Source organism: Caenorhabditis elegans, chromosome II (assembly GCF_000002985.6).
Source record: "Caenorhabditis elegans chromosome II".
Taxonomy (NCBI): domain Eukaryota; kingdom Metazoa; phylum Nematoda; class Chromadorea; order Rhabditida; family Rhabditidae; genus Caenorhabditis; species Caenorhabditis elegans.
In genome coordinates, this window is record NC_003280.10 from 9,152,477 (window position 1) to 9,177,252 (window position 24,776).

Consider the following 24,776-nt stretch of genomic DNA (forward strand, 5'->3'; position numbering starts at 1 on the left):
AGGAAAGTGGGTATAAAATAGGAAAAGTGTAAAGATAAACCAATTTCTTAGAAAATGAAAACGTTCGTTTCTCATGTTTCTCATCACACAGATGAAGTTGCAAAATCTGTAAAAAGTGCAAAGAAATTTGCATTTTTTGCAATTATTTCAGCAGTTGTAACATCTTCTCTTATTATTTTTATAATCCCTGCAGTATTTTTCCGTTTCGAAGTACGTTTTTTTTTTTGGAAGGCAATTGAAAAGTTTTCTGTAATTTCAGAAAATCAGATCTCACTATGAACTCGAATTTGTCAGTTGTCGACAGGAAATTGATAGTGTCCAAAAAAATAATGATATGCGCTTTGGATTTGAATTTTCAGATGGACGTCAGAGAAAAACAAGACAGGTCAAGAAATTTATGTCGGATTTGGTAAGTTCTCTGAAGCAGAAATTGTAGTTTTTATTGTTTTTTTTAAGTCCATTTTAAACTCCATTGAACATTCAAACTGAGTCTTCAATCTGACAAACTTTTCTGCTTCGTTTGAAGGTCAAAAATCAAAAAATCAAACGTTTCAAAAAATGATATTTCTCCTAAATTCTACAAAATGTTTCCAGTATTTAAACCCATCCATTGAAGGTTTTTAGGATGACTATCATAGCGGTTACTCCTATAATACTCCGATCAACATATATCAACCAGTTTCTGCTCCAACCGCTGCTCCGGATGTTTCAAAATGTTGTACATGTTCACAAGGACCATCTGGAGAGAAGGGTGATAAGGGAAGTGATGGAAGAGACGGTAAGTTATAAATATTCAAAGTTGATAGTATTGTGAAATTAATCTAGTCAATGAAAACAAAAAATCGAGGTAGGTTTGAAACAGTTCAATTCAAAATCTAAAAAACAATGAAGCGTACCAACTGTGAAATTTGTATCAAAAGCGAAAATTCTGCTGGGTATTTTTTTCGGTTTGTTTTACTTCGAAACAGAAACAAGAATAATTTTTCTTCAGGGAACGATGGTTATCCGGGATCACCTGGAAAATCTGGTCAAGATGCACTTGAACGCATGATAACGGATGGATATATAGATTTTTGCTTTGAATGTCCACCGGGCGCACCTGGAAGTCCTGGAGAAGTAGGTCACAAAGGGCCGGAAGGTGTATTGGGACCATCAGGAAAGAAAGGAAAAACAGGGCAAAGTCTTCCAGGACCAGGTAAATTAGCTCATATCTGGAGTGGTTGTAAAGTTTTTCAGGTCAAAATCCCATTTAAATTTTATTACATCTTCCATCCCTACATGTGTTTTTTTACAAATAACTTTTCAAGTTTCTGCAAGACCATTTTATCTGAAAAAATCTCCAAAACTCACGTAAACAGCAAGACTCACGTAGATCGTATAAGTCCTTCTTGTCCACTTTGTCATCATTTTTCTAATTGAGATAAGATCGAAAAACCATTTGAACCCAACTAACTAGGTTTTTTGAAAATCTGCTAGAATCCGTGTCATTCAAATATATTTTCCGTTTTCAGTGGGGCCACCAGGACCTCCTGGCAAAGATGGTTCAATCGGTGCTCCAGGTCCTGATGGTGCATCTGGAAAAATTCTAACGATGGAAGGGCCTCCTGGTTTACCCGGTGTACCCGGCTCTGTTGGTTTACCTGGTATTCCAGGAAAACCTGGCCCTTCTGGACCAGATGGGAAAATTGGAGCAACTGGTCCCGGTGGAGATCCTGGAAAACCTGGAGGAAATGGAATCCCCGGAGAACCCGGACCTATTGGAAATCAAGGACCACGAGGATCAGATGGATCTTGTGAACATTGTCCACCTGCTAGAACACCACCCGGATATTGAAATAAATTATGAAATTATACAGAAATGAATTTCATGAATATAATAAATTCAAATATATTTCAGCAAAGTTCAGAAAAATTCAGCAACATTTTTAGCAAAAATATTGAAAATAACGTATTTTCTGTTCCGATAATTTCAATTGTATTTGTTCCTTGCTGATCATAATGAGTCAGTCGGCTCGTGCACTTTTGCATAATACGTGAAAAAGAGCACAACACACAGCTCCAAAAGGTGTGCACACTCATTCTATTCCACAAAAAATTAATGAAAGTCTGCTGTTTGAATAATATTTTTCAAGTGATCAATCTGATTCATCCAGTTCCTTGTTTTTTATTTGCTTTCAGAAGATTCTCATATGATTTTCTGATATATCTGAATATCCTGCTCACTTGTAAATATTTGAAGAGAAACAGACAATAAAATCTTTAAAATGTTCATGATGAAAATGTTGTATCAATCTGTATAGCATTTTTCACAATTTTTTAAAGTTACGAAAAACATGAAAACTATAAAAATTCAGTGGTTATTAATTTTTGTTAGTTGTGTCGATGCCTGTTAAGTGTTAGGTTATATTTATGCTTTTGGGGCAATTTTAGCTGAATAGACTGACTCAAATATTGCTACTTTACATTAAATATTAAAAAATCCAAAAGTTAGAAATAATAGCCCATTCTAGTCGAAGCTTCGACCACTGCTTTGCCAACTTTTAGCTTTATGTATGGTCTTAAAGTATAATCTCATCTAACTCGCTGGAAAATATGTTATTTCTTGTATTTTGCAAAATATTTGTTAATCGAAATCGTACCAAATTCAAGTTTCCGATGTTTCTGTCTAAAATTCCTCATTTTTTATCAAACTTTCCCACTCACAATTTCCACCTTCTTCTTTCTCTCTGCCTAAAAGCTTTGATCTATGATCTTGTCTTGAGTATTCTTCGTTGTTCGTCATAATTCATTGAGACCACACCGAATGTCCGGTTGATAAACATGACGGTATGTATGTTTTCACGTGGACACAAAATACGCTAAACTATTGCTGGCTTTCAGATTGTTGGTTTCAGTAAAGTACGTGTTTAGGGGCATCTCACTTTTTTATCTGATCTTCGGGGTATAGTATGTGTTGAGGACATCAGAAAAAGATCGTACTTTTGATTTTGTAGATCTTTGGTAATTATATTTTTAGATGAACCATTGACATTTTTTATTGTAAATCTAGATTCATTAATTTTCATGACATATTAATATTTTCGATAGAGTTACGTTTTTTTAGAAGTTTTAACTTAATATAAAGTATTGTTCAAAATTTCCAAAATAGATACGATTCCTCATATTTGAAAACGAGACTTACGGAGGCACCCAAAATTTATCCTGTCTGAGCCACGAAATGCGCAATAAAGTAGGGGGCAAACGGCTGTGAAAATAAATATGTATAGTTTTATTATTCAGTATTTTCTAGATTATCTAAAAAATACCAAGGAAATTTTCTAGTACGATGGGATTTGCAGTCACCATGAAAATATGGTTAAATGACTCGTCATTACATTTTTACGCCCACGATAAATTGAAATGTTGATTTATTGTATTACTTCCTGATTTTATGAATTTCTGTACAGCTATGAGTATATTGATTTTTCAATAGTAAAAAAAAAATAAATAAATTTAGCACATGTGTTCAGTTTTTCTGTTATAGACTCTTAAAGACAGAAGATATGTTCTTTGTTTTTTTAGCTTTTAAGGTTGTTAAAATTTGGGAAAATCTTACAATTTGGCAAGTAGTCATCCGCAAACACAGTCTTTTTTCCCTTTCTTCTCTCAATGCCGGTATATTTCTTTCCTCTCTTTGTCGGAGTCGTGAGGGTCCCGACTTTTTTTTATTGTTTTGATTAACTTTGATTAAACAATAAATTCACTTGTGGGTAAAAAACACCTAGAAACCACTTTGACAATTCTATGTATATATTGGAAGTTTTGACCGTTTTTTTTTAATTTTTTTTTATCGTTTTAAGTATATTTTCCATTTTTTTTACATCAATGCTGTAGCTGTCATTCCCAAGAACCCATGGTTCAACTTACTATGTCACACTCCCCAATTACCATATCATGGGACACAAAATGACGCTATGAACGGTTTTTCGATCCTATCCTCGCCGAAAACGATGACAATAAATAGACATGTGAGCGGTACGTGATTTTAGTCGACTACGTGCATTTTAAGGGATTTTTCTTCGTGGCAATACTGTAGACACACGATTTCCACCTGGAAAGTGGACTGAAGTGTCTAGTGTAGTTCAATATGGGCTTCATGGAACGAAGTAGCATATGGTGGAGTCATTAATTTTTTATTTGGAAAATGAAACCATCGTAATCAAACTCATTACTTTTGGTGATAATCGAATGATCAAGCTTAGATACAAACTGTGGACTACAACGTATTGAAACTTCCCAATTTCTAAACAAAAATGCCTTGCTCTTTGAACAGAAACTTTTGCACTTGGCTTCATGTCAAAGAATTTAGTGTAAATTATTGAGTCTCGCCGCAATTCGAGAACGGTGTGACGTAAGAGAAACTTCAAAAAGTTTCGTGGAGGAACCATTAAAACACAAAAGATCCAGGAATGACAACTGATGTTTCAGTTTTATTTTGTGCTCTTTTGATTTTGTTTTTGTTTTGAAATTTATTAAACTGCAAGTTTTTTGCCTTGGCCTGACTTTTAAAGTTTTTGATATGTTTTGTATTGGCAGCTACTGTCAAGCTTCATTTTTGCTATTTGTGATTTACCGTAACTCTTATACTACTTTTTCCTATGGATTACTCCAGCGCATTTAAGTCCAGTGCATAAACATTTAATTTATTTTTGCAATACTCTAATTGATTTTTCAATTCCCCTTAATTTTTTCCATTTTATTTCTCACACACCCTTTTTACAAATTTCCGGTGATAGGTCAAAGTTCGAAATCATAAATTACGCACGTCTGCTGATTTAGTTCCAGTTGCATCTTCTGATGCTCGAAATAATGTTGGTGATAAGGAAATGGCAAATGACATTCATTGATAAAAAGGGAAATTTTGATGCACATTTTGAAAAGTTTGGTGATTGATGATGTTTCTAAAACCTTTGGAAGTCCAAAGACTTTCTAATAGAAAAGAAATGCTGAAATGTGAAACATTTGTTTTGAAAAATAGAAATTGAATTGCCCAAGACAGTTTCAGAATGCTCGAAAGTTTGTGGCTCTACATTTTTGGATCTTGATGAAATCGTAAAGCGCTGAAATTGGATTCTGGGTATATCAGAATCAAGTGAAGACGATTAAAATATCCTATTCTTATTGTCAAAGTTGAAAAAAACTTCCTTATATGATAAATTAAATCTGAATATGCAACAATATTTTTTCAGTTTCCAGGTGGCCAAGTTTGATAACACTTTGTGTACCCATAGACAGAAACTGTAATAAAATAAATAAATAAACAACCAAAAAACCAGAATTAGGCGAATTTTAACAAAACGTTTTGGGTCATTTTGAGTCTAATCAAGCAATGGCTCGAAATTTGAAACTCCACCTTTAATCTATTCAGACATAAATTTGACTCGTGGACAGGAAGTTGTCAGTTTCCAATATCTAAACTTCCTGTGAACACATAAAGTATCGATAACACTGCGTTTGTTGACCATCTCTAAGTCATTTAAATAGTTCGCAAAATGTGTTGATTCCTAGTTCGCTTTGGAATTCTAAATTTATTTGTGTCAATTTCAACTTGATTTTTTTTTTTAACTTTCAATAATTGTTCATATCCTCTAGATCTTACTTGAATCAGTAAGCCAGCACTATGTCATCAGCACTCAACAAGAATACAACATCATGTCTTACAAGCACACTCCTTCCGGATACTGTCACAGTTGCTGCCACTCCTCTGATCGCATGGACAGCATTAGTAAGCGACTACGTGATTTTTTAAATGTTGTGAATGACTTGGTAGAGGTGAGAACGTGCGATTTTGCAGAAGGAATTCCGAGAAAACGGGAATTCGAAGTGATAACTGGTAGTGACGATCATAATTAATAAATGACATGTCTTTCATTAAAAAATTCAGGATTGGCGATCAAGAATCGTTATGATTACACTATGAAAAGGAAAATTAAATTCCAGGTAATCCTTGGATCCATTACTTCCAACAACATTCTATCTGCATTGAGCCTGAAACGGTCTATCAAAGAATTGCTCACCGGAAGATCTTCCAAGCTTGATTTCATTGACATATTTCGATGCGTCGCAATTATATGGGTTATGATCAACCACACTGGAGGTCGTGGAAGAATTGATGTCCTGGAAGGACTATCATCAGCAGAAGCGTTTACAAGTGCAATGCATAATCATCCAATTTTTGGAGCTCTCATGGGAAACTCTGCTCTTGGAGTTGAAATTTTCCTTGTACTCTCGGGACTTTTGGCAGCTAGATCCTGGCTTCGTAAAGCCGATGAGCCATTCTTCCAACATTGGATAACGTTTATCATTCGTCGGATCCTTCGATTAGCTCCAGTCATGTTTATTTTTATTTACATTGCAATTGGTCCTATTATGAAGAAATTCCTTCCAAGATTCACATTTTCTTCGGTGTCGTCGTGTGGGTTTTGGAACATTATCTCACTTTTCACATTTACGGGAAACTTACAAACATCACCTACTTGTATGACATATATATGGTATTTGGGACTTGACATGCAACTTTACATGGTTGCTTCAATCTTCTTGAGTCTTCTTCACAAGTCTCCAAAACGGGGAATTGTTCTCACTATTACCACTATAATTGCCTCTATGTTCATCCGTGCGGGTTACTGTACCGCCTATGGAACTTGCAACCACAGTGATGTGGATGTAGCGTTTATAACAAAACCAGGACAAGATCCCGCAGTTTTAGCAAGATCTTATGAAGGACTGTGGTTAATTTATTCAAGGCCATATACCAAATGTGGTCCATTTCTTATCGGGCTTCTTCTAGGATATACCACTGTTTCCAGTAAAGTAGGTATCACATTTTACAAATATTTTCGATTTTGAAAATTTTCAGTATATAATGTCTGATGCTTTAACCAAGATAGTCTTCCGTTCCAGTCTCTTTGTCGCAATCGCCACAATCTACGCAATTCTCCCAGAATACTGGAACCCAAATGCTGGAAATACTCTTTATAATACAGTTTACACGGCAGTATTCCGATCTGTATTCGCAATGGCTATTTCTGGAATGATTGCAGCAATGTATTTCAAAGAAGGGTGGTGAGTGCCAGGTATTTTCTCTGCGATTTCTCTAATTGCTTCAGTTCTTCAACACCTCTTGTGTTCTCTATACTTGGTAAGCTGACTTTCAACACGTATCTCCTTCATATGCCAGTTGTCTACACCTTCAATTGGCTATCATTTCTTCAAACTGCCACGTCACCAATTGAGCTATTTCTCGTTATTCCGTTTATTGCAATGTTGTCTTATGTTGCGGCTTTGTTTTTTTACCTTTTCGTTGAAGCACCAATGGGAAATCTGATGTCCCAGTCCGCACGACGTTTGGGGTTATAACAAATTATTTTTCATAACAACAATATGTCTTGTATGGTTGTTATGCATAAGCATTCTATATATTTTTTATATTTTAGGTAGGTTTTCGCTTCATAAATATTTTCAGTGAAAAAGTATGTTAATTGCAATGAAACACCAAATTTCTTTCTTCGAAGAAAAATGACAATTTACGGCGAAAGGGAGGCTTGAAATTTTGATTTCAAAATCAAGTCAAAAAAATAAGCAAACTTGCACCAAAAGTTAGAGTACCATATTTGTTTTACTAAAAACTTTAACTGTTTTTTATTATATTTCAAGAAACACATTCTGAAACGGTAAGAAAGAGCTGATGTCATAAATGGCCAAAATAGTAGACATAAATTTATACATCAAAGACAACATGTTCAGAGATCACACTAGTTCTCCGACATCGGGTGCGAAATGATGACAAAACCTCATCCTATTCGCCTGTATTCTCATCCTATCTTCTTATCATCGCCTTCTAGTTCCCTCTTACATTTCCTTTTCTTCTGCAAACCGCATTGTCACACCATCTAAGTTGCTGATTATCACGTACGCATGTCTACGTGACTTTCATCAAGAACTGTATGAATTAGGAGGTGGGCGGAGCAGACTGAACACGGGAACTGTTGTGTGTGTGATTATTGTCATGGAGGGTGAATATGGCAGTGGTATATAAATGAAAAGTTTTGTTGGAGATTGGTCATCAAGTCTTCCGCATATTTGTTTCCTTATTTATTTCTTTTTTATTTTATTGAAACAGTATTTTTAGTCCAAAGTAAAAAGTTCAGTATAAACAAATGAAAAATTGATGTGATCAATTACTGAACTCTGATATTTATCTTGTAAATTCATGTCATTCAAAAAAATAACATTTTCTTTGAAACAAGTTTGAAATACTTTTTGTCTACTATTAAAGAATCGTTTATCTTGTTCTTCCCCACGTTCCTTAAACTCTTAATTTGATAGTTCCGTATTAATGAAAAAACGTGACAATGCATCGTCAGCATACCCAGTGTTGATTTTCTCAATTCTGATTACGGTATTCAATTAAAAAATACCTCTTATTTCTGTACTTAACTACGTCTAAATACATATAGGATGTTTGTTTCTAAGTTCTTGACATGCTTCACCAAACTCTATTTGTTTTGCCCTAATGATCATGATCGGTCATCTTCTAATCATAATTGTTATCAAGGACAAATCAGAAATTATTCGGAGAATCTAGTTTATCATACACTTTCGTAAATGCCAAAACTTCCTCTGATAGTTAATCTTTTAATTTTTTTTTATTTCTCTCTCCTACTTTCAAGTAATTGATACAACTTGCTGTCTCCCCGTTACATTTTGCATCCTTCTCGTCTGGGCTGCAAATCTCGGAAGCCCATGCCGTCTCCACGTGATATCGCTTTTCCAACCTCTCTCAGTCTACGTTTTATTTTCAAATTTTGATCTTTTTTTTCTTGTTCTTCTCCCTCACAATTTGACCTTCTTCTTTCTTCAGACATATATGTCATCATCGCCACACACTCACACTCTAATAATCATGGAACGACTCAGCGAAGTGCGATTGTACTCATCACCAATGACATCAGTACTCAACTCAAATCTATCTTCTTGCTTAACAAATGCATTTATTCCTGATACTGTACGAATGGCCAGTAGTCCACTTTTGGCATGGATGACACTTGTAAGTTGGTAGACTACGTGAGACTTTTATGTTTTATCAGAATGTGAGAAGAACGTGCAGACTTGCAAAATAATTTCTGATAAAACAGGAATTCAGACTGACAGTTTCGATGATCATTATGTGACAATAGAGTTACAGCTTAAAATCTTATACTTTTTGAACTAGACAATGTGTATTGTTCTTTAGGCCATCTTTAGACTAGCTAGGGAATTATCAATATTCATTCAATTATATTGTAGGTCGTCATCGGAACACTTGCTCCAGTAAGCGTCTTTTCCTGCTTGAGCCTCAAGCGATCAGTCAAAGAATTGCTCACTGAAAGATCCTCGAAACTCGATGTATTGGATATCTTCCGATTCGTTGCAATCCTTTGGGTTATGCTTAACCATACTGGAAGTGAAGGAAGAATTGATATTTTGGATCGACTACCATCTGCTGATGCATTCAAAAGTGCAATGCATGATCATCCAATTTTTGGAGCTCTCATGGGAAACTCTGCTCTTGGAGTTGAAATTTTCCTTGTACTTTCTGGACTTTTGGCAGCTAGATCGTGGCTTCGTAAAGCCGATGAGCCATTTTTCCAACATTGGAAATCATTTATTGCTCGTAGACTACTCCGCTTGGCTCCATCCATGTTCATTTTTGTCTACATCGCTGCTGGTCCAATCATGAATGCTCTTCTCCCACGATACTCCTCTTCAATGGTCTCCGCTTGTGGTTTTTGGGGTATTCTTTCCCATGTAACATTCACTTCTAATTGGCAATCCACACCAACTTGCATGGGATATCTTTGGTATTTGGGACTCGACATGCAACTTTACATGGTTGCTCCAATCTTCTTGAATCTTCTTCACAAGTTTCCAAAACGTGGAATGGCTCTCACTATTACCACTATAATTGCCTCTATGGTCATCCGTGCGGGTTACTGTACCGCCTATGGAACTTGCAACCAAAGTGATGTCGATATTCCATTCATTTCATATCCAGGGCAAGACGCAGAGACATTGAAGAGTATTTATGCTGGACTTTGGGACATGTACTCAAGACCATATACCAAGTGTGGTCCATTCCTTATCGGTCTTCTTCTCGGATACATCACAGTTTCCAGCAAAGTAAGTTTCAACTTTTTGAAATTAGATAATTAAAATTAACTTTCTATCTTTCAGTACATCATGGTTTCGACTACATCCAAGACACTCTTCCGTTCCAGTCTCATTGTCGCAATCGCCACAATCTACGCAATTCTCCCAGAATATTGGAACCCAAATGCTGGAAATACTCTCTATAATACAGTTTACACGGCAGTATTCCGATCTGTATTCGCTATGGCTATTTCTGGAATGATTGCTGCTCTGTATTTCAGACAAGAATAGTGAGTATATTTTACTTTTACAAAAAGAATCTTCTTAAACTTTCAGGTAAACTTCCTGAAATTGAAAAAAAAATCAAAAAATTATATAATTCTAGTTATTATTTTTCAGCCGTCCAACAAATCCGATCTTCGCCATGCTTGCCAAGCTCACCTACAACGCGTATCTCCTTCATATGCCAGTTGTCTATATTTTCAATTGGCTCCCATTCCTTCAAGCTGCCACTTCACCAATTCATCTTCTACTAGTTCTTCCATTTGTTGCAATTCTATCATTCATTGCTGCTCTCATCTTTTATCTTTTCATTGAGGCCCCAATTGGGCATTTGACATCTCAATATGCCACACGACTGGGCCTGTAGATTTAATTGTGATATGATCTTTTCGATTAAGCTTTAGGATATGTTTTCTTTTGCCACCCACGTGTAATTGTATTTATGTATATTGTTTATGTTTCTGGTGCGATTATTTTGAAATTACGGGTAACGATAAGCACAATAAATAATTAATAATTTAAGAACAATCTCGTAATCTTCCAAATCTATTCAGAACTTTCCAATATTCTAGACAATCTGATGCAATAAGTCTTTGACCATGTCCTGTACTTTCACGAGTTGCTAATGCCATTGAGATTCTTGCAACTGCAGACATAGCTGAGAACGGATCCTCACCTGGAAATGTAACTTTTAAATCTTTTATCTAATTTTATAACAGAGTGAAGTATCTCTAAAGAACGTTTTTATTATCAAAAGATCAGTCACATCGCAGTCTTTCAACATATATTGGTCTCAATGAACTGTATGATTCGAAATTCAACCGAATGGTTTTTGAGATTAAAGTATACTAAAACTACTAGGCATGAAAATAAATTTGGGTAACTGTTGATCAAAATCAGGAGGAGTGTGATGGACTGAAAGGACCTCCAAAACTATATAGACCAATTCAATATCAGTTGTTTTATATATTCTGGATATCTGAGTTTTTAGTTTAATATTGTTCGGAAGTCCCGTGATCATGTATTTCTCTATAGACATTAAAATGCTAAGTTTCATACACTCATGGTCTGAATTCAGGTAGAGCAAATTACCATATATTAACTCCAGAGAGGATGTTTTTTTTTCAAATTAAACCAATAGTTTCTAAATGGTAGTTTCCACTCAAAATTTAAAATATATTCAATACTGAAATCTTAAAACTCACAATCACATTCAGCTACAATCAAACGTGAATTCGAAGCTGCAGCCTCTTCAATCTCTCCTCCTTTCTGAACACCATCGAGGAGAATATCAGATTCTCTGTAATCGTATTTCAGAAATTTTGATTATTTCATAAAACTTGTTTGGATTCAAGGAATATGACAATAAAAAAAAGCTGCTAGATTGAAATGTTTGCACGATTTCCAATGATATCCTCGGTACAATTTTTGGTACAATTCCTTTTCTACCCGGATTTTTTTAGAATACTCAAAACATTGAATTATTCAAATTTAAGTTTCACATGTGTTTATTTTAATACTATTTTCATTTTTAGGCATAAAATACAATAAAAATAGCCTAAAATGCAGAAAAAACACCTGATTTTGTACTACGAATTAAAAATTAATCTTCATACTATATTCTAGATATGAACAAATGTATGAATTTAATTTTTGAAAATATATAGGTCACGATTGTAGTTTGTTCTCAAGTAGTTCTAGTAAATTTCCGTTGTTTTCTATTGATGGGATATCGAGTTGGAGTTGGTGAAGGGATACCATTGGGTACTGTAGTAATATTGTGGTAGTAAGAGTTTTCAGATTATATTTCTAGAAATTTATTCACTATGAAATGATCAGAACTTATGAACATTTGACTCTAGATATTTAAAAAAAACACGATATGATCTCTTGCTCTCTGGTAAAAAATCCAGAAACATTAAAAGTATTTGCCGGTTTTTTTCTATTCTGCTGTAATCATGAATAGGGATCGCTAGATAGATCGTAGTCAGTCCACAATGGCCCCCGAAATGTGAGTTTTGCCTTTCGGCCGGCACCCCCATAGGACCGTCACCAGGGTGTTAAGGCTGGTGAACTAAAAATTTCGGGATTTTGCCATACGGCGGGTATCCCTTATCACCCCGGTGTGTGGACAACTCCCCACACTGAAGGAGTTGAACCACCAGTCAGTGCCCCACTGAAGGATAACCGAACCAACTCTGACTTCGTGCCTCGGTACTTACCGTTACTAATCCCTATAATTTCTCACTATCAGTATTCTTTTCATAAGATTATTGATCCGTTTTCCAAAAAACAAGATCTCTGTAGTCACCGACTTTCCAAAACACGTAAAAGATCAACGCAGTGAAATATCTGAATGCGGAATTCGTAGTTAAACAGTATTTGCCCAAAAAACGTCTTTGTCAGATTTAGAAAAAAATCGATTTTCTTAATTTGATATCTTACCTAACCGCTTTTGAAATCTCCGAGGAGTGTTTCAAATCACACATGAACTCCTCTACATTTGCACCATGATCCTTTAATATCTGAGCAACAAGCCCTATTTGCTTGAATCCATGAACTGCTACCACATTTGTTCCCTCTAAATAGTTTTCTCCAAGTTGTGCTCTTTGTTTAACATTTGCTCCGATGTAGAGGTTACCTACCATCTGGAATTGGTAACGTTTTTTAAAAATTCACTTACAATATCATAATAAAACTCTAAAACTTTGACAGATATCTAAATTTTAAATTCAAAATCCAACTTACCCTTTTAGAAATTCGAACAGCTAACATTTTTTAGTGTTGCAGCTGCAGACTTTTACGTTTTGTTCAAATTCGGCGAATCTGCTTCTTCACAACTAATCCAATTTCAATTTCAATTTCATTTTCTTCTTCTTCTTCTGCTTTTGCAGCTCCTCCTTCCTCTTTCTATTCATTACTCCCACTCCCGAAGGAGTCAATTTCAGAAAGAGCAGCAAGCTAATTATTTTCGTGCAACAAGAAAACGGGAGCACAAGCCAAGAAAACGTTTGTTTTATCTATCAAGTGTAGCAGAAGGAAAAAAGAAACAGAGTATACGAGTAGTACAACAATAAAACGGAAAACAGTAACAATAGAAATTGAAAACAAAAAATTTGGCAATTTAGTCGGTATGGAAGTTAGTGCTCATCTTCGGTGTGCTTCTTTCTTTTTCTTGGAATTTCTTCTTCATCTGCCTCCCCACCTTCAGCTCCTTCATTTTCCGGTTGTTGCTGCTCGCGGAGTCGCTTCAGACGTTTCTTTTCCTGGAACATGTGTCAATTTGAGGTTTATTCAAATAATTTTGACAATTTTGATAAAAGTGCAACCTTGTCAAGATGACACTTTCGGTAATGGGCATGTTTATAATATTATCACTCAATTTGAAGCTATGATAATAAATTGATAAACTTTTTGAAAAAAGTTAATCGAATTCAGGGAATCAAAATATTTTTTGTGCAAGAATAAAGTCAGGTATTTGATGTTTAGCACTAGATACTGTCGACCACGGGTGTCGGTTTTTCGATTTTTTGTGACTTACTCAAAGTATGTAACAAAAAATCGAAATTTTCGTTTTTTTTTCGATTTTTCGATATTTCGAAAAAATTTTCAATTAAAAAAAAATTAGCTTAAAATTTTGGTCATTTCCTTATTTTTTAAAGAAATTTTTACGTTCCTTCATCAATATAAGCTAAATTAGATTTTTTAAATCTTATTTTATGATTAATTTTCTGAACATTTTTTTCGACTTTAAGATTTTTCAGAAAATCGAAACATCGAACATTTTCGTTTTTCGATTTTCCCTCGAAATAATCGAAAAATCGAAAAAATCGAAAAACGACACCCTTGCTGTCAACCATATTTCTAAAAATAGCTTATCTACCTTTTTCAGTCGTTTACGTTCAGCTTCATCAAACTCTTCATCAATAATTTCTTCCTTAACTTCTTGTTTTACTTCCAGAATAGTTTCAACTGTTTCCAGAGTTTCTTCCTTATCTCTTTGTTCTCGTCTCAATCGTTTTCTCTCCTTTTTTTCGGCTTTTCGACGAGCTTTTTCTTCATCCGATTCTTCTTCCTCCACTTCAGTCTTTATTTCCATTTTCACTTCTGTCTGATTAGCAGCTGCAGCCTCCCGTTTTGCCTTCAAAGCAGCCATTTTTGCAGCGAAATAGTCACCGACGGATAGGGTGCTGACAGTGTTATTTCCCTCCTTTTTCTCTTGACTGTCAGCTTGGCTATCAGAACTATCAGATTTTACAGATGAATTTTCAGTTTTTTCTTCGATTTTCTCTTCGGCATTGTCAGATTTGAGTCTTCCATATCCAAGAATTCCTTTTTTGTGGCTATCGCTGTAGTTACTTGTATCCTTGGCGCGAGTGAATTTTTGATAACTAAAAATTGATATACTTATACTTTTTTAAAATGATGTTTCAAACTTACTGAATTCTTCTCCTAATCGATTTGCTTTTCAATTCAATGGAAATCTTCTCCGCAGCTGCATTCTTTTCTTCTTCCGTTTGTTCTGGTTCCTGTTCTTTATTTTTGTTCAAAGCTGCCAAAAGATCGGCGAAATCGTCGTGATGAGAAATCCATGTAGAATCATAATCAGCCATTTTGTCAGCACCAAGTCCTCTTCCAGAAGTATTTGCCTTGAGCTTCACAGAGTCTGCGTTTCCTTGACGATTTCTTCCCAGGCCATCTCCTTCGGACCATCCCATTTTCTCCATAAGCTTTTTTGACAGTCTGTAAAATGTTGATGAAACCTGATTATTGATAGGAGAAAACTTACTTCTGATCGTCATTTTTCCATGTCAAATTTTGGGGATCAATACTAATTTTTTGTTTTCTCTTCGGCTCTGCCAAAATCGACATTTTCCAAAAGAATTGAAGCGTCGATAAACCCTAAAATCACAGGAATTGAAATATAATTAGAATGATTGTATAAATAAAATATTACAGTGTTCCGAACACTGGTAAAATCAATAATGTTAAAATAAATTGGAGCAAAGAAGACACTTTTATTTCAGACAGACAGATCAAATAAATTACAACGAAATCATACAGAAAATAGTCATCGAACCGTTTTAATGAGAATTTTACATTTTACAACACATTATTCTCCCAGTAATTCCAACACCCAAACTTCGCTCATTCCAATCATTTTCATGGGTGGTCCTTGATACAATGATCCTGCCATTACCATCAATTGACCTCCAAATGGAATCTCATAGAGTCCATAAAAGTATGGTAGAAGCCAATAAACTACTGGAATAACTACGTAGAATTGTCCTGCATGAGTGTGTCCAGATAAGACAATATCAATTTCTGATAATTCTTTCGGATGATCTACGATGAATTCTCGAATTGATGCCGGATTGTGTGCCATGACGATTTGAGAAGTATTTGATGGACATCGATGGATGGCTTTTGGTAGATCCATTTTAGTGTTCAAGATTCCAGATTTCGGACTTGAAATATCGTTTACTCCAGCCAAACAGACTCCTTTCAGCATTGTACTTCTGAAAAATATCACTGTTACTTCCAAGAAAAACTCAAAAACTTTGTAAAACTTACTCGTTTTCAAGAACATTAATACGGCCATTTTTGTAGAATCTTATCCATTCCTGAACGTCTCCATAATAATATTCATGATTGCCAGTTACGAAATAAGTAGGTGCGTGAGCAGGGAGTTGACTGAAAACAAAAATTGAAATTTTGTGAATCAAACTAATTCGCCTACAGAATTGGTCGAACTCTATCCTCGATTTCCGCAACAGGAGCATCTACCATATCTCCAACAATCAGAATAGCATCAACTGGATTTTCAAGCACTTTTTCGACAACTTGATTGATTTGTTCCGAATAAACACTTGCACCAGCGTGCAAATCAGAGATCACTGCCAATTTTAATCGATTTCCATCAGCAGTGAAGTTTTTTATTTTGATGGTCTTTTCTTTGACAACAATCCAATCGCGTGATATAAACATACTGACTGACAGAAGCAAGGTGATTATCATTGTGAATCTGAAAATAACATTTTTAATGATAAGTTCCGAAATGAGATGTTTTTTGTTACTTTATTTGAGATCTTCTTTTCCACATGAGATCGTTAAAATAAGGAACCTTTCCTATTATTTCCAAAATCGAAGCGGTGTAATGGAACATCTGAGAAAATTTTTTTAAAATAATTTAAATATTATTGAAATTAATATTACCTTCATTTTTCCAGCATAGAAATTAACAATCCCAAATCCACATACGAATGCAATCATGTTAGTCCATATTCCCGCGCAGATTGAGGTGAGATCGAAGAGAAGCCACTGAAATGCAAGAGACTCTTTTAACAGCAACACAATTTCTAAAAACAAACCTGGAGAAATGCTGGGGCATAATACATAAAATAAATCGCTTGTCCGAGAACTAGGAAAATAATAAGGCCATCCGAGCATCGTTTCCGGATTGTCTGAAATGAGAATAGGTCAGTTTTTGGTGAGAAGAAGATTTAATCGATTTGAAGAGAAAAATAGTTATGGTCTTTGAAATCGTAGCAGGAAAACAAAATAAATTTTTATTTAAAAGCAAATTCTTGTTTTGCTAACTTTTTCCAACAAGAATATTGCAATTTGTTGAAATTTCAGTGTCGAACGAAAAAAAAAGAAAATTTTGTTCAGCAACAACACTCCGCCTTGACACCTCTCGCGTTGTTTATCGTCATTGATGGGTCTCGCAACGCACGGCGCGTCTTCAAATTTGGGTTTTTTCTGTTTTCCTCCATCTTCCGAATATTATTGATTTCTCTCACGTATTGATCAAAAATTGTTCTGGTTAACGTTTGTATTGCAGCGTTCTTAAAAACCGATAAAATTTAGATTTAGAACAGAAAAGAATCAGTTTTTTACGATGGCAACAAAATATCATTCATTATTCTTATAATTAACACTTTTCGTAGCTTTTCTCGTAATCAAAGTCATCATTTACAGATCTAAGCAATCGAAAATCTTGATTCGTCCAGGCAGGTCCTGTAGAAATGAACCCGGTTTGTAAAATAAGAAATCGATATTATATTAAACTAACATTTGCAGACAAACTACGATCCCCGTATCGGCCAACCGGCACAAAGTCGACCACAAGTATCCCTGAGTATGGGAAGACGAATTGTTCAAATGCCTACAGGTCTTCCTCGTTCATACCAAGATGAGAGTCACAATGAACCTGTGGGCTGGGATGAACCTTCGGGAGTTGGAGGATCTAGTGGAGCAGGAGGTCAACAATCTGACAAACCAACCGGACTCAGACATTTTTCCACGAAAGTTTGTGAAAAGGTGAAAGAAAAAGGATTGACGAATTACAATGAAGTGGCTGATGAACTGGTAGCAGATTACTTTCAAAATAATCTTATCAAGCAGATTGATGTTGTGGTAAGAAGTTTGTTTTTCTTCTTTTGAAAAAAAACTTTTTTTTTCTAGAAACAAGAATACGATATGAAAAATATTCGGAGGAGAGTATACGATGCGTTGAACGTTCTTTTGGCAATGAATATCATCACAAAAAGCAAGAAAGATATCAGATGGATTGGACTTCCTGCTTCAGCTTCACAAGAAATTTCGAGATTGGAAGAAGAGAAATCGCGACGGGAAGCCAGCATAAGTTCCAAAAAGCAGGCTCTCGAAGAAATGGTATTGCAAATTGTTTCTTACAAAAATTTGGTCGAACGGAATAGAAAAAATGAGCAGTACGTTTGAGTGTTAAATATTTTAGAAAAGTTAAATTTTCAGCAAAAATGGTCGCCCAGAAAACGACACTGTACTTCATCTTCCGTTTTTAATAATTAATACTGATAAAGAGTAAGTTGAAATTCCAAAATTATAATAGTCTCAAATATCTATTTTTAAGAGCAAATGTGGAATGCAGTGTATCATCAGACAAATCCGAATTTCTGTTCTCGTTCGACAAGAAGTTTGAAATTCACGATGATTTCGAAATTTTAAAAAGTAAATTTAAATGCCAAAAACCGATAAGATCCACATTTTTCAGAGTTGAACCTTGCATGCAGTTTGGAGACTACAAATCCCACAGCGGAAGAAGTCAAAACTGCGAAAAGCTTTTTGCCAACCTTACACCAGCACTATGTCGACGAAATCATTGCCAGTAAGTATTTCTTTTTAAAAATCAATCATGGAAACCACAATTTTCAGACCGTAAAAAGGTTGAAGCAGAAAAAGAGGAAAAGAGAAAACAACAACAGTTGATTGCTGATCAAATGTCTATGAACCTCTCACAAGCCCAATACGTTGAGCCGACAAGCTCTTTGGCGCAAATGTCATATTCATCGCGATTCAACAGACAGCTTCAGGAGCATTTGATAAACGATGGAAGTGAGGACAGAAGTGGTAAAAAAGTTTTTTAAAAACATTAAAAAAATTGTTTTTTCTAGCTGCTGCCGGTATAATGGAACGCGATTATGATATGGATAAGAATGTTAATCAGGGATCAGCCAGCCGAGGGCCAATGTATAATACTTATAGTCCACAAAAGATTCGAGCTCAAGTTAACACGCCTCTTCAAGTACCACCCGTTACCAAACGATATTACGTACAGAAGACACAAGGACCAATGAAGGTTTGTTCAAAATGAAGATTTTTCAGTACAACTAAAACATTTTCAGCATGATATGACTCCCGTCGTTCGAACTGTCAATCGGCCGTACTCTACTGTACCTCCAGATCGCAGGCTCTCAACTGGAGCTACTTCTGTGAATTCAGGACCTGTAAAATACTACGTGCCACAAGGACATCAACCGATGCATCAGCCAGTTGGTCAGAGATATGTAAGTTCGTTTTAAAGATTTCACAAACTGATTTTTCTTATTTTTCAGAGAGTTCGTCCACAGCAACCACAAATGAGTCATATGGGTCAGCCACATCAAGTGCAACAGAGAGTTGTCTATCCTGCTGGAAGCATTTCTGGACATCAGTTACAACCTGGACAACGAATCGTAACTCAGCGAATTGTTGCTCCAGGTGGTCCACACCCGCCGGGCACAATTGTTCGGAAAGTGATTCGTAAAATTGTTGTCAACAATCCAAAGCAATCTCCAGCTCAACAAGTTATACAAAAGAAAATGATGGAGCAAGGTAATTTAAATTTGCCTTAAATAATTTAAATAATTTAATTTCAGATATGTGCACATTTGAACGCAAAACGGAACAGCCGATGACTTCTGCGCAGGCCGCTGCTCTCATTCAACACCCTCAACCGGAGGAATACGATTATTTCCAGTAAATGTTTAATGTAACTAGTTGTTATCCCCCTTTTCCCAGTTTTTAAAGGTTCTCAAACGATTCTCATCTGCTTTTAAAATAGTTTCTATACGAGTTTCAATTTTATTTCTAGACTCCTTTAAAATCCCCTCTTCTTTAATCTTTAAAATAGTATAGTCTTCTTCGTCGATTCTATTCCGACATTTGCCAGATTAGAATTGACGACAGATTTCATAATCTACCTTTTACATTATTATTTTGTGTTCAATTTGACATTTTGAAATATGCTTCTTATATGCCCCGACTTTGACAGCATTATATGTAACTCAATGCTCCCGATTTTACCATCATTTTTTATGAAAGAATGATAGATTATAATTTTTAGTTTTACCTGCATTTTTCGGCGATCCAACGATTTCTCCTTGACAATGTCATCGTCGAACCATCTCATCAGCTGGCCGTATGCAAACACATTTAACAGAGTTAAAATGCACTTTAATTGGATTAAATTAATTAGATTTTTTAATTAGAAGAAGCAACTCACTTCAATGCGGAACACGGCAATGACTCGACGGCGGTTACCAACTAAATATCCTTCCACTGATTCAATCTGGAATATGATATCTTATAGAAAAAACTGGGCTTATGTAAATCAACTCACCCAAAATCTTGAGCAATACGTGAGCAGAATCCAGGAGATAACCGAGCCAAAAACGAGAAATCGCTCGAAACTCATCTGAAATTGAAACTGCGAAGACATACTCACTCGAGATCTTTTTTCTGATCGCTTTTCCTGTTTAGCATAGAATTGTCAATGTTCTCTCTCAGTTTATCGCCCAAACTCATCTCCTTACATCCGATTTCTATCGGGAGAAGGAGAAAATTTAGAGAATGACCATTTCAAAAGTACGTGGAAGCGACTGGATTATCGGCTGTGTTGTACGGGATGAAAACATAAGAATAAGTTCAAAGAGAAAAGCGAAACTTTATTATTACAAATAAATAATACAATTTAAATAATTTAGATATAGATTTTTACAGGGCTTTAGTTCTTTTTTAACAATTGGCACTAAAATTATGATGAATATTGTAATATCACAGAAAAAATTGAAAGCGTTTTTAATAAATTGATCTAGATGTTGGAGGTGTTGTGAGAGTCGTCGCCAAGGTTCTCGGCGTGTTGCTCTAGACTTTGAAGAGCCATTCGCATAGTGGTTCGCATGTTTTTAAGGCATTGCTGAAGACGTCTGAAATATGAGAACTATTTGTTTTTCCAATTCGATTTAAAAACATACTGATTATCAAATCGTCCGACGAGTCCTGCTCTATAAGTATTTATTTGCACCCGAATTGCCAGCGTGGCATACGTTGAGAGAGCCTCTTCAAGACCAGTCAAATCAATGACAATTTGTGTTACAATCAATGGTGATGTATCTTGATTCAGTCGGGAAAAATGAAGAAGAAGAGCATCAAGAGCATTTGATACTGTTTGTTGGAGACATTCAATTGCTAGCTGTGGAGCATAAAGTTCTAGTTCTGCTTGTTGGAGCACAGAGCAGAGGATCATTTCCTTGGCGTAATCGGAGATATCTGAAATAGAAAAAATATTATTTTCCAACTGTAGGTATCAACCATTGCTGTAGATTTTTTGTTATTCGTGTTTTTGGCGGAATTTTTTCTTCTAGATTTTTCAGTATTCATAAATTTTTATTTTTTTTACAAAAAAAAGACAACATTCAAAATTATTAATTCTATAAAATATCTTTTTTTAATCTCGTAGCGAAAACTACAGTAATTCATTCATTTTTTTGGACTACTGTAGCGCTTGTGTCGATTTACAAAAACCTTTTTTCATCGATAAAATTTTGAATGAAAACACAAAAACTATTTTGGAAAAACGAAAAACTTAAGAAAATTTGAGAATAGCTGTAACTTTTCGAAAATAAATTAATTTTAAAAATTGAGCCCGTAAATCGACTCAAGTGCTACAGTAGTCATTTGAAGAATTACTGTAGTTTTCGCTACGAGATATTTTGCGCGTCAACTATGTTGCTCAATACGAATTTTCAGAATTTTGTGTAAATAATACATAAAAAGAGTTCCATTACAGCCAAAATATTTAAAAAAAATTTAAAAATAATGTTTCAAACTAAAAAAAAACTTTGTTCACTTTTTTGTTGTATTTTCTAACTTTTTTGTTTTAAATTTCGAAAAAATAATCTGATTCAGCTCTGGTATCATCTGAAATCGTTGAACATACCATCATCATCTGGTAAGTACTCATAAGTTGCTGAAGCAATAAGAGGTTCAAATGCACTGCTCATCATCGCAATGCAATCATTGATCATTTTAGTTCGGAATGCGGAAAGTTTTGCTCGAGATTTCTGAAAATAAAAAAAAATTGTGAAGCATAAATTTTTCATTCTCACTTCTTGAATTTGATCAACATGTTTAACTCCACATTCTTGCATCTTTTTGCCAACATTATTCAGCGTTTTTGCAATGATAAATTCGATATCTCCAACGGCAATTAAAAGTTTTTTCGTCGTTATTTCATTATTTCCTTTCTTTTGTCCAGGTTCTTGAGCCAATTGTTGAGGTCTTTGTCGAATGAATAACCGATCGAAACATATTTTTATAGAAGTGATGAGATGTACGAATAGATCAATAATTGTGTCACGGAAACGTTCTCGAGAGAAAAGGCAAGCTTCTCCAGGATATCCAGAAATGGAAAGAGCATCACGAGTACGCGTAAGGCATTCGCAAATCTGCAATAATAGATAGATCTTAATAACTTCCGTTAAATGGAAAATAACCTCATTTTCATAATAATCAGGAAGAATTGTCTTTGTTTGTTGTGCTCTGTCAAGAATATCTTGCTTCCAGTTGATTCGGTGAGCAAGAAGAGCAACTCCTGAAATTTAAATATTTTATAAAATAATATTTATCATCTTTATTGTATAAAAGTTATACTCACTTTCCACTCCACAATCTACGAAATCGGAGAGCAACTTCAATCTGGCAGTCATACACAGTTCAACTAACGGTTGAACATGAGTAAGACTGAATTGATTTTCAAGCAGTGAAGAAATCAAAGATCTTGTAGTTTTTAGACTGAGTTGAAGATTTGAACGACTAATATCAGCAGGAACTGTGGGCCACTTTGCAAATTGATCTCCGTACTGCTTCAAGACCATATCAGGAAGAGCTTTGGGAACCAGGGCGTTCAGAATCAGCCACGATGAGACGTTTATGATGTTGGTCAGCATTTGCTGAAATTATTAAAATGTTTCAAAACTCTGCTTACAATACACTAACATTAATATCCTCCAATCGTTGAATGGCATCAGGAGAAGCCGTTGAGTTATGATATGTGTTGGCAAGTTTCCAAAATGAGGGAAGTTTGCTCAATAATAATTCAACCAGCGTTGTCACAAAGTTCTGTAGCTCATTGGTTTTCGTAATCAGGTGATTCTGCGAATTGATTCTCTGCTGATTTTCAAGATCCTCTAATTTAGCTTTTTCCAAAAATTGCGTCTGCATATCCCAGAGACTTTTCTCAAGCCAGACGTAATAAGAGGTTATACAATCCCAAGTAGGGTCTGATTCTGGATCCAGAATTTTTAGATATTTGATAAGTTTACTTTGTTCTTCATATGAGACTGGAGTATCGATAAGCTTTCGTTTCATTTCTTCCTTGAATACTTGCATTTTCTCATCGATCTCAGTCATCACTGTAAATCGATCAAATCATTTTTTTTATTTTTCAAAATTGAAAAATTAAATACGTACATTCTCTAAACAACGGAACATCTGTGTCTGCATACAACGATTTTGCTCTTGTATAATCATTGAGAATTGTAATATATTCACCCTTTTTCATACTGTCCTCAATTTTCGAAGAAAGGAAAAAGATGAACTTGAATCTGACAATGACTCCGAGAGCATTTCTAGTTGCGTCTGCATCATCTTTTCGTTTTAAGACATCGGCAAACACATTTTCTGCTTTCGATTTGGAGTCTTTGATCTGAAATTTAATTTTAATTAAGTTTATTTCATTTTTTTCATCAGCTATATACCAGTTTAGAAATGTTTTTTAAAGCGGCAAAATGATCAGCATTTTCTCCTTTTTCTAACGCTTGATGAAGATTTGCCAAAGTATCCACACAATTAATCAATGAATACAAGTTTGCTTTGTGCATTTCTTCACTTCTTTTCGCTTCATTTTGCTTTGATAATTCCATATTTTTAATAGCAATTCGTAGATCTTCGATTCTGAAATCCAAAAATTAATTAAAATTATTAAACAACTTTCTTACGTGGCGTCTGCATGATTCTCTAGAAGATACCATTGTGGAGAGAAATTTTCCATTCTTAAATTGCCAGAACAATCAGGAAAATCTCTTGAGAGAAGAACTTGATCCATTCGTTTCTGACTTGGAAGTAATCCAAGTGCATCTCTTTCATCTTGAATTTGTGGAACACTTCGAATTGCTTCTCTTCCTGGAACTGTTCTCGTTTCATCTACCCAGACTGCGGATTCTTCAAGTGGTCCGATTTGAGTAATGAAGACACGAAATTTGACATTCGAAGAGCCTTTTCCACCGGATTTTGTCGCTATTCGTACTTCACCGGGACCACGTGATGCTGCACCAACTCGGGCAATAATTTTTGATGGGGATTTCCATCTGAAAATTGAGCTTCGAGATGTAAATTAAAAGAATTCGAATACTCACTTCATACTCCACAAACTGTCGATTCCACATATAAAAAGCATAATCACATCACTCTGATCATTTCCCAAGTTTTCTCCTCTTATTGTTATTTGAGTTCCAGGGACTCCTGAAAAATTATGTTTATTTAAGACCGAAATCATATTTTCTAAATTCACCTTCAGTGGGCGATAGCCCTGTTACCGTAGGAGGTAGTCTTTCCCGAGCTTGAGCGTTTTCTTCCATTTACGCTTAAAAATTATTCAATTATAATCTGATTAACAACGTTAAAGTATCATAAAATTAAAATATTTTAAAATAAATTAAAAATAAATACATGAGCCACAGATT

The 24,776-nt window shown here is 35.1% G+C and overlaps 8 protein-coding genes across 9 annotated transcripts; 4 read left to right on the forward strand and 4 right to left on the reverse strand.

The window, feature by feature from the left end:
• Positions 1 to 54: 54 nt before the first annotated feature.
• col-78 (Col_cuticle_N domain-containing protein) lies at positions 55 to 1,860 on the forward strand (the record flags this gene model as incomplete). The annotated part of the gene is made up of 5 exons (NM_001377833.2): positions 55 to 210; positions 260 to 409; positions 625 to 778; positions 992 to 1,195; positions 1,512 to 1,860. 5 exons carry the CDS (start codon positions 55 to 57, stop codon positions 1,832 to 1,834), a joined length of 987 nt encoding a protein of 328 aa, NP_001364618.1. The 3' UTR covers positions 1,835 to 1,860.
• A 3,774-nt stretch (positions 1,861 to 5,634) lies between these two features.
• On the forward strand, positions 5,635 to 7,508 carry oac-54 (Acyltransferase 3 domain-containing protein). The gene is made up of 4 exons (NM_063552.6): positions 5,635 to 5,764; positions 5,980 to 6,852; positions 6,899 to 7,104; positions 7,149 to 7,508. Exons 1-4 carry the CDS (start codon positions 5,660 to 5,662, stop codon positions 7,396 to 7,398), a joined length of 1,434 nt encoding a protein of 477 aa, NP_495953.3. The 5' UTR covers positions 5,635 to 5,659; the 3' UTR covers positions 7,399 to 7,508.
• A 1,394-nt stretch (positions 7,509 to 8,902) lies between these two features.
• rhy-1 (Regulator of hypoxia-inducible factor 1) lies at positions 8,903 to 10,972 on the forward strand. Its single transcript, NM_063553.5, has 4 exons — positions 8,903 to 9,088; positions 9,328 to 10,200; positions 10,255 to 10,460; positions 10,570 to 10,972. Exons 1-4 carry the CDS (start codon positions 8,909 to 8,911, stop codon positions 10,817 to 10,819), a joined length of 1,509 nt encoding a protein of 502 aa, NP_495954.1. The 5' UTR covers positions 8,903 to 8,908; the 3' UTR covers positions 10,820 to 10,972.
• Positions 10,891 to 13,336, reverse strand: W07A12.8 (DapB_N domain-containing protein). Its single transcript, NM_001027225.5, has 4 exons — positions 13,201 to 13,336; positions 12,898 to 13,100; positions 11,658 to 11,752; positions 10,891 to 11,128 (listed from the first exon to the last, which is right to left on the reverse strand). The coding sequence occupies exons 1-4, from the start codon at positions 13,225 to 13,227 to the stop codon at positions 10,971 to 10,973; spliced, it is 483 nt and encodes a 160-aa protein (NP_001022396.2). The 5' UTR covers positions 13,228 to 13,336; the 3' UTR covers positions 10,891 to 10,970.
• A 116-nt stretch (positions 13,337 to 13,452) lies between these two features.
• T23G7.3 (G-patch domain-containing protein) lies at positions 13,453 to 15,354 on the reverse strand. The gene is made up of 4 exons (NM_063554.7): positions 15,242 to 15,354; positions 14,893 to 15,195; positions 14,336 to 14,843; positions 13,453 to 13,718 (listed from the first exon to the last, which is right to left on the reverse strand). The coding sequence occupies exons 1-4, from the start codon at positions 15,322 to 15,324 to the stop codon at positions 13,593 to 13,595; spliced, it is 1,020 nt and encodes a 339-aa protein (NP_495955.1). The 5' UTR covers positions 15,325 to 15,354; the 3' UTR covers positions 13,453 to 13,592.
• A 102-nt stretch (positions 15,355 to 15,456) lies between these two features.
• On the reverse strand, positions 15,457 to 20,473 carry T23G7.2 (Calcineurin-like phosphoesterase domain-containing protein; the record flags this gene model as incomplete). Of its 2 annotated transcripts, NR_002364.1 has the most annotated exons (10): positions 15,566 to 15,971; positions 16,027 to 16,146; positions 16,193 to 16,477; positions 16,530 to 16,618; positions 16,669 to 16,773; positions 16,824 to 16,916; positions 17,053 to 17,300; positions 20,105 to 20,206; positions 20,258 to 20,323; positions 20,375 to 20,473. NR_002364.1 is itself a non-coding variant. In NM_001027185.5 (9 exons), the coding sequence occupies 9 exons, from the start codon at positions 20,447 to 20,449 to the stop codon at positions 15,566 to 15,568; spliced, it is 1,341 nt and encodes a 446-aa protein (NP_001022356.1). In that variant the 3' UTR covers positions 15,457 to 15,565. The 2 variants fall into 2 exon arrangements, 1 of the variants encoding a protein (NP_001022356.1); NM_001027185.5 differs by lacking the exon at positions 17,053 to 17,300 and having other exon boundaries at positions 15,457 to 15,971; positions 20,375 to 20,449.
• On the forward strand, positions 17,434 to 20,089 carry dpl-1 (Transcription factor dpl-1). Its single transcript, NM_063556.8, has 11 exons — positions 17,434 to 17,489; positions 17,536 to 17,871; positions 17,920 to 18,185; positions 18,229 to 18,297; positions 18,347 to 18,444; positions 18,488 to 18,601; positions 18,649 to 18,843; positions 18,888 to 19,072; positions 19,119 to 19,280; positions 19,329 to 19,587; positions 19,632 to 20,089. The coding sequence occupies exons 1-11, from the start codon at positions 17,481 to 17,483 to the stop codon at positions 19,733 to 19,735; spliced, it is 1,797 nt and encodes a 598-aa protein (NP_495957.1). The 5' UTR covers positions 17,434 to 17,480; the 3' UTR covers positions 19,736 to 20,089.
• Positions 20,474 to 20,689: 216 nt separating the features above from the next.
• Positions 20,690 to 24,676, reverse strand: sec-5 (Exocyst complex component 2). The gene is made up of 12 exons (NM_063557.7): positions 24,605 to 24,676; positions 24,450 to 24,555; positions 24,033 to 24,401; positions 23,793 to 23,988; positions 23,506 to 23,740; positions 23,032 to 23,447; positions 22,691 to 22,985; positions 22,530 to 22,627; positions 22,143 to 22,481; positions 21,974 to 22,097; positions 21,009 to 21,303; positions 20,690 to 20,960 (listed from the first exon to the last, which is right to left on the reverse strand). The coding sequence occupies exons 1-12, from the start codon at positions 24,669 to 24,671 to the stop codon at positions 20,846 to 20,848; spliced, it is 2,655 nt and encodes an 884-aa protein (NP_495958.1). The 5' UTR covers positions 24,672 to 24,676; the 3' UTR covers positions 20,690 to 20,845.
• Positions 24,677 to 24,776: the final 100 nt, after the last annotated feature.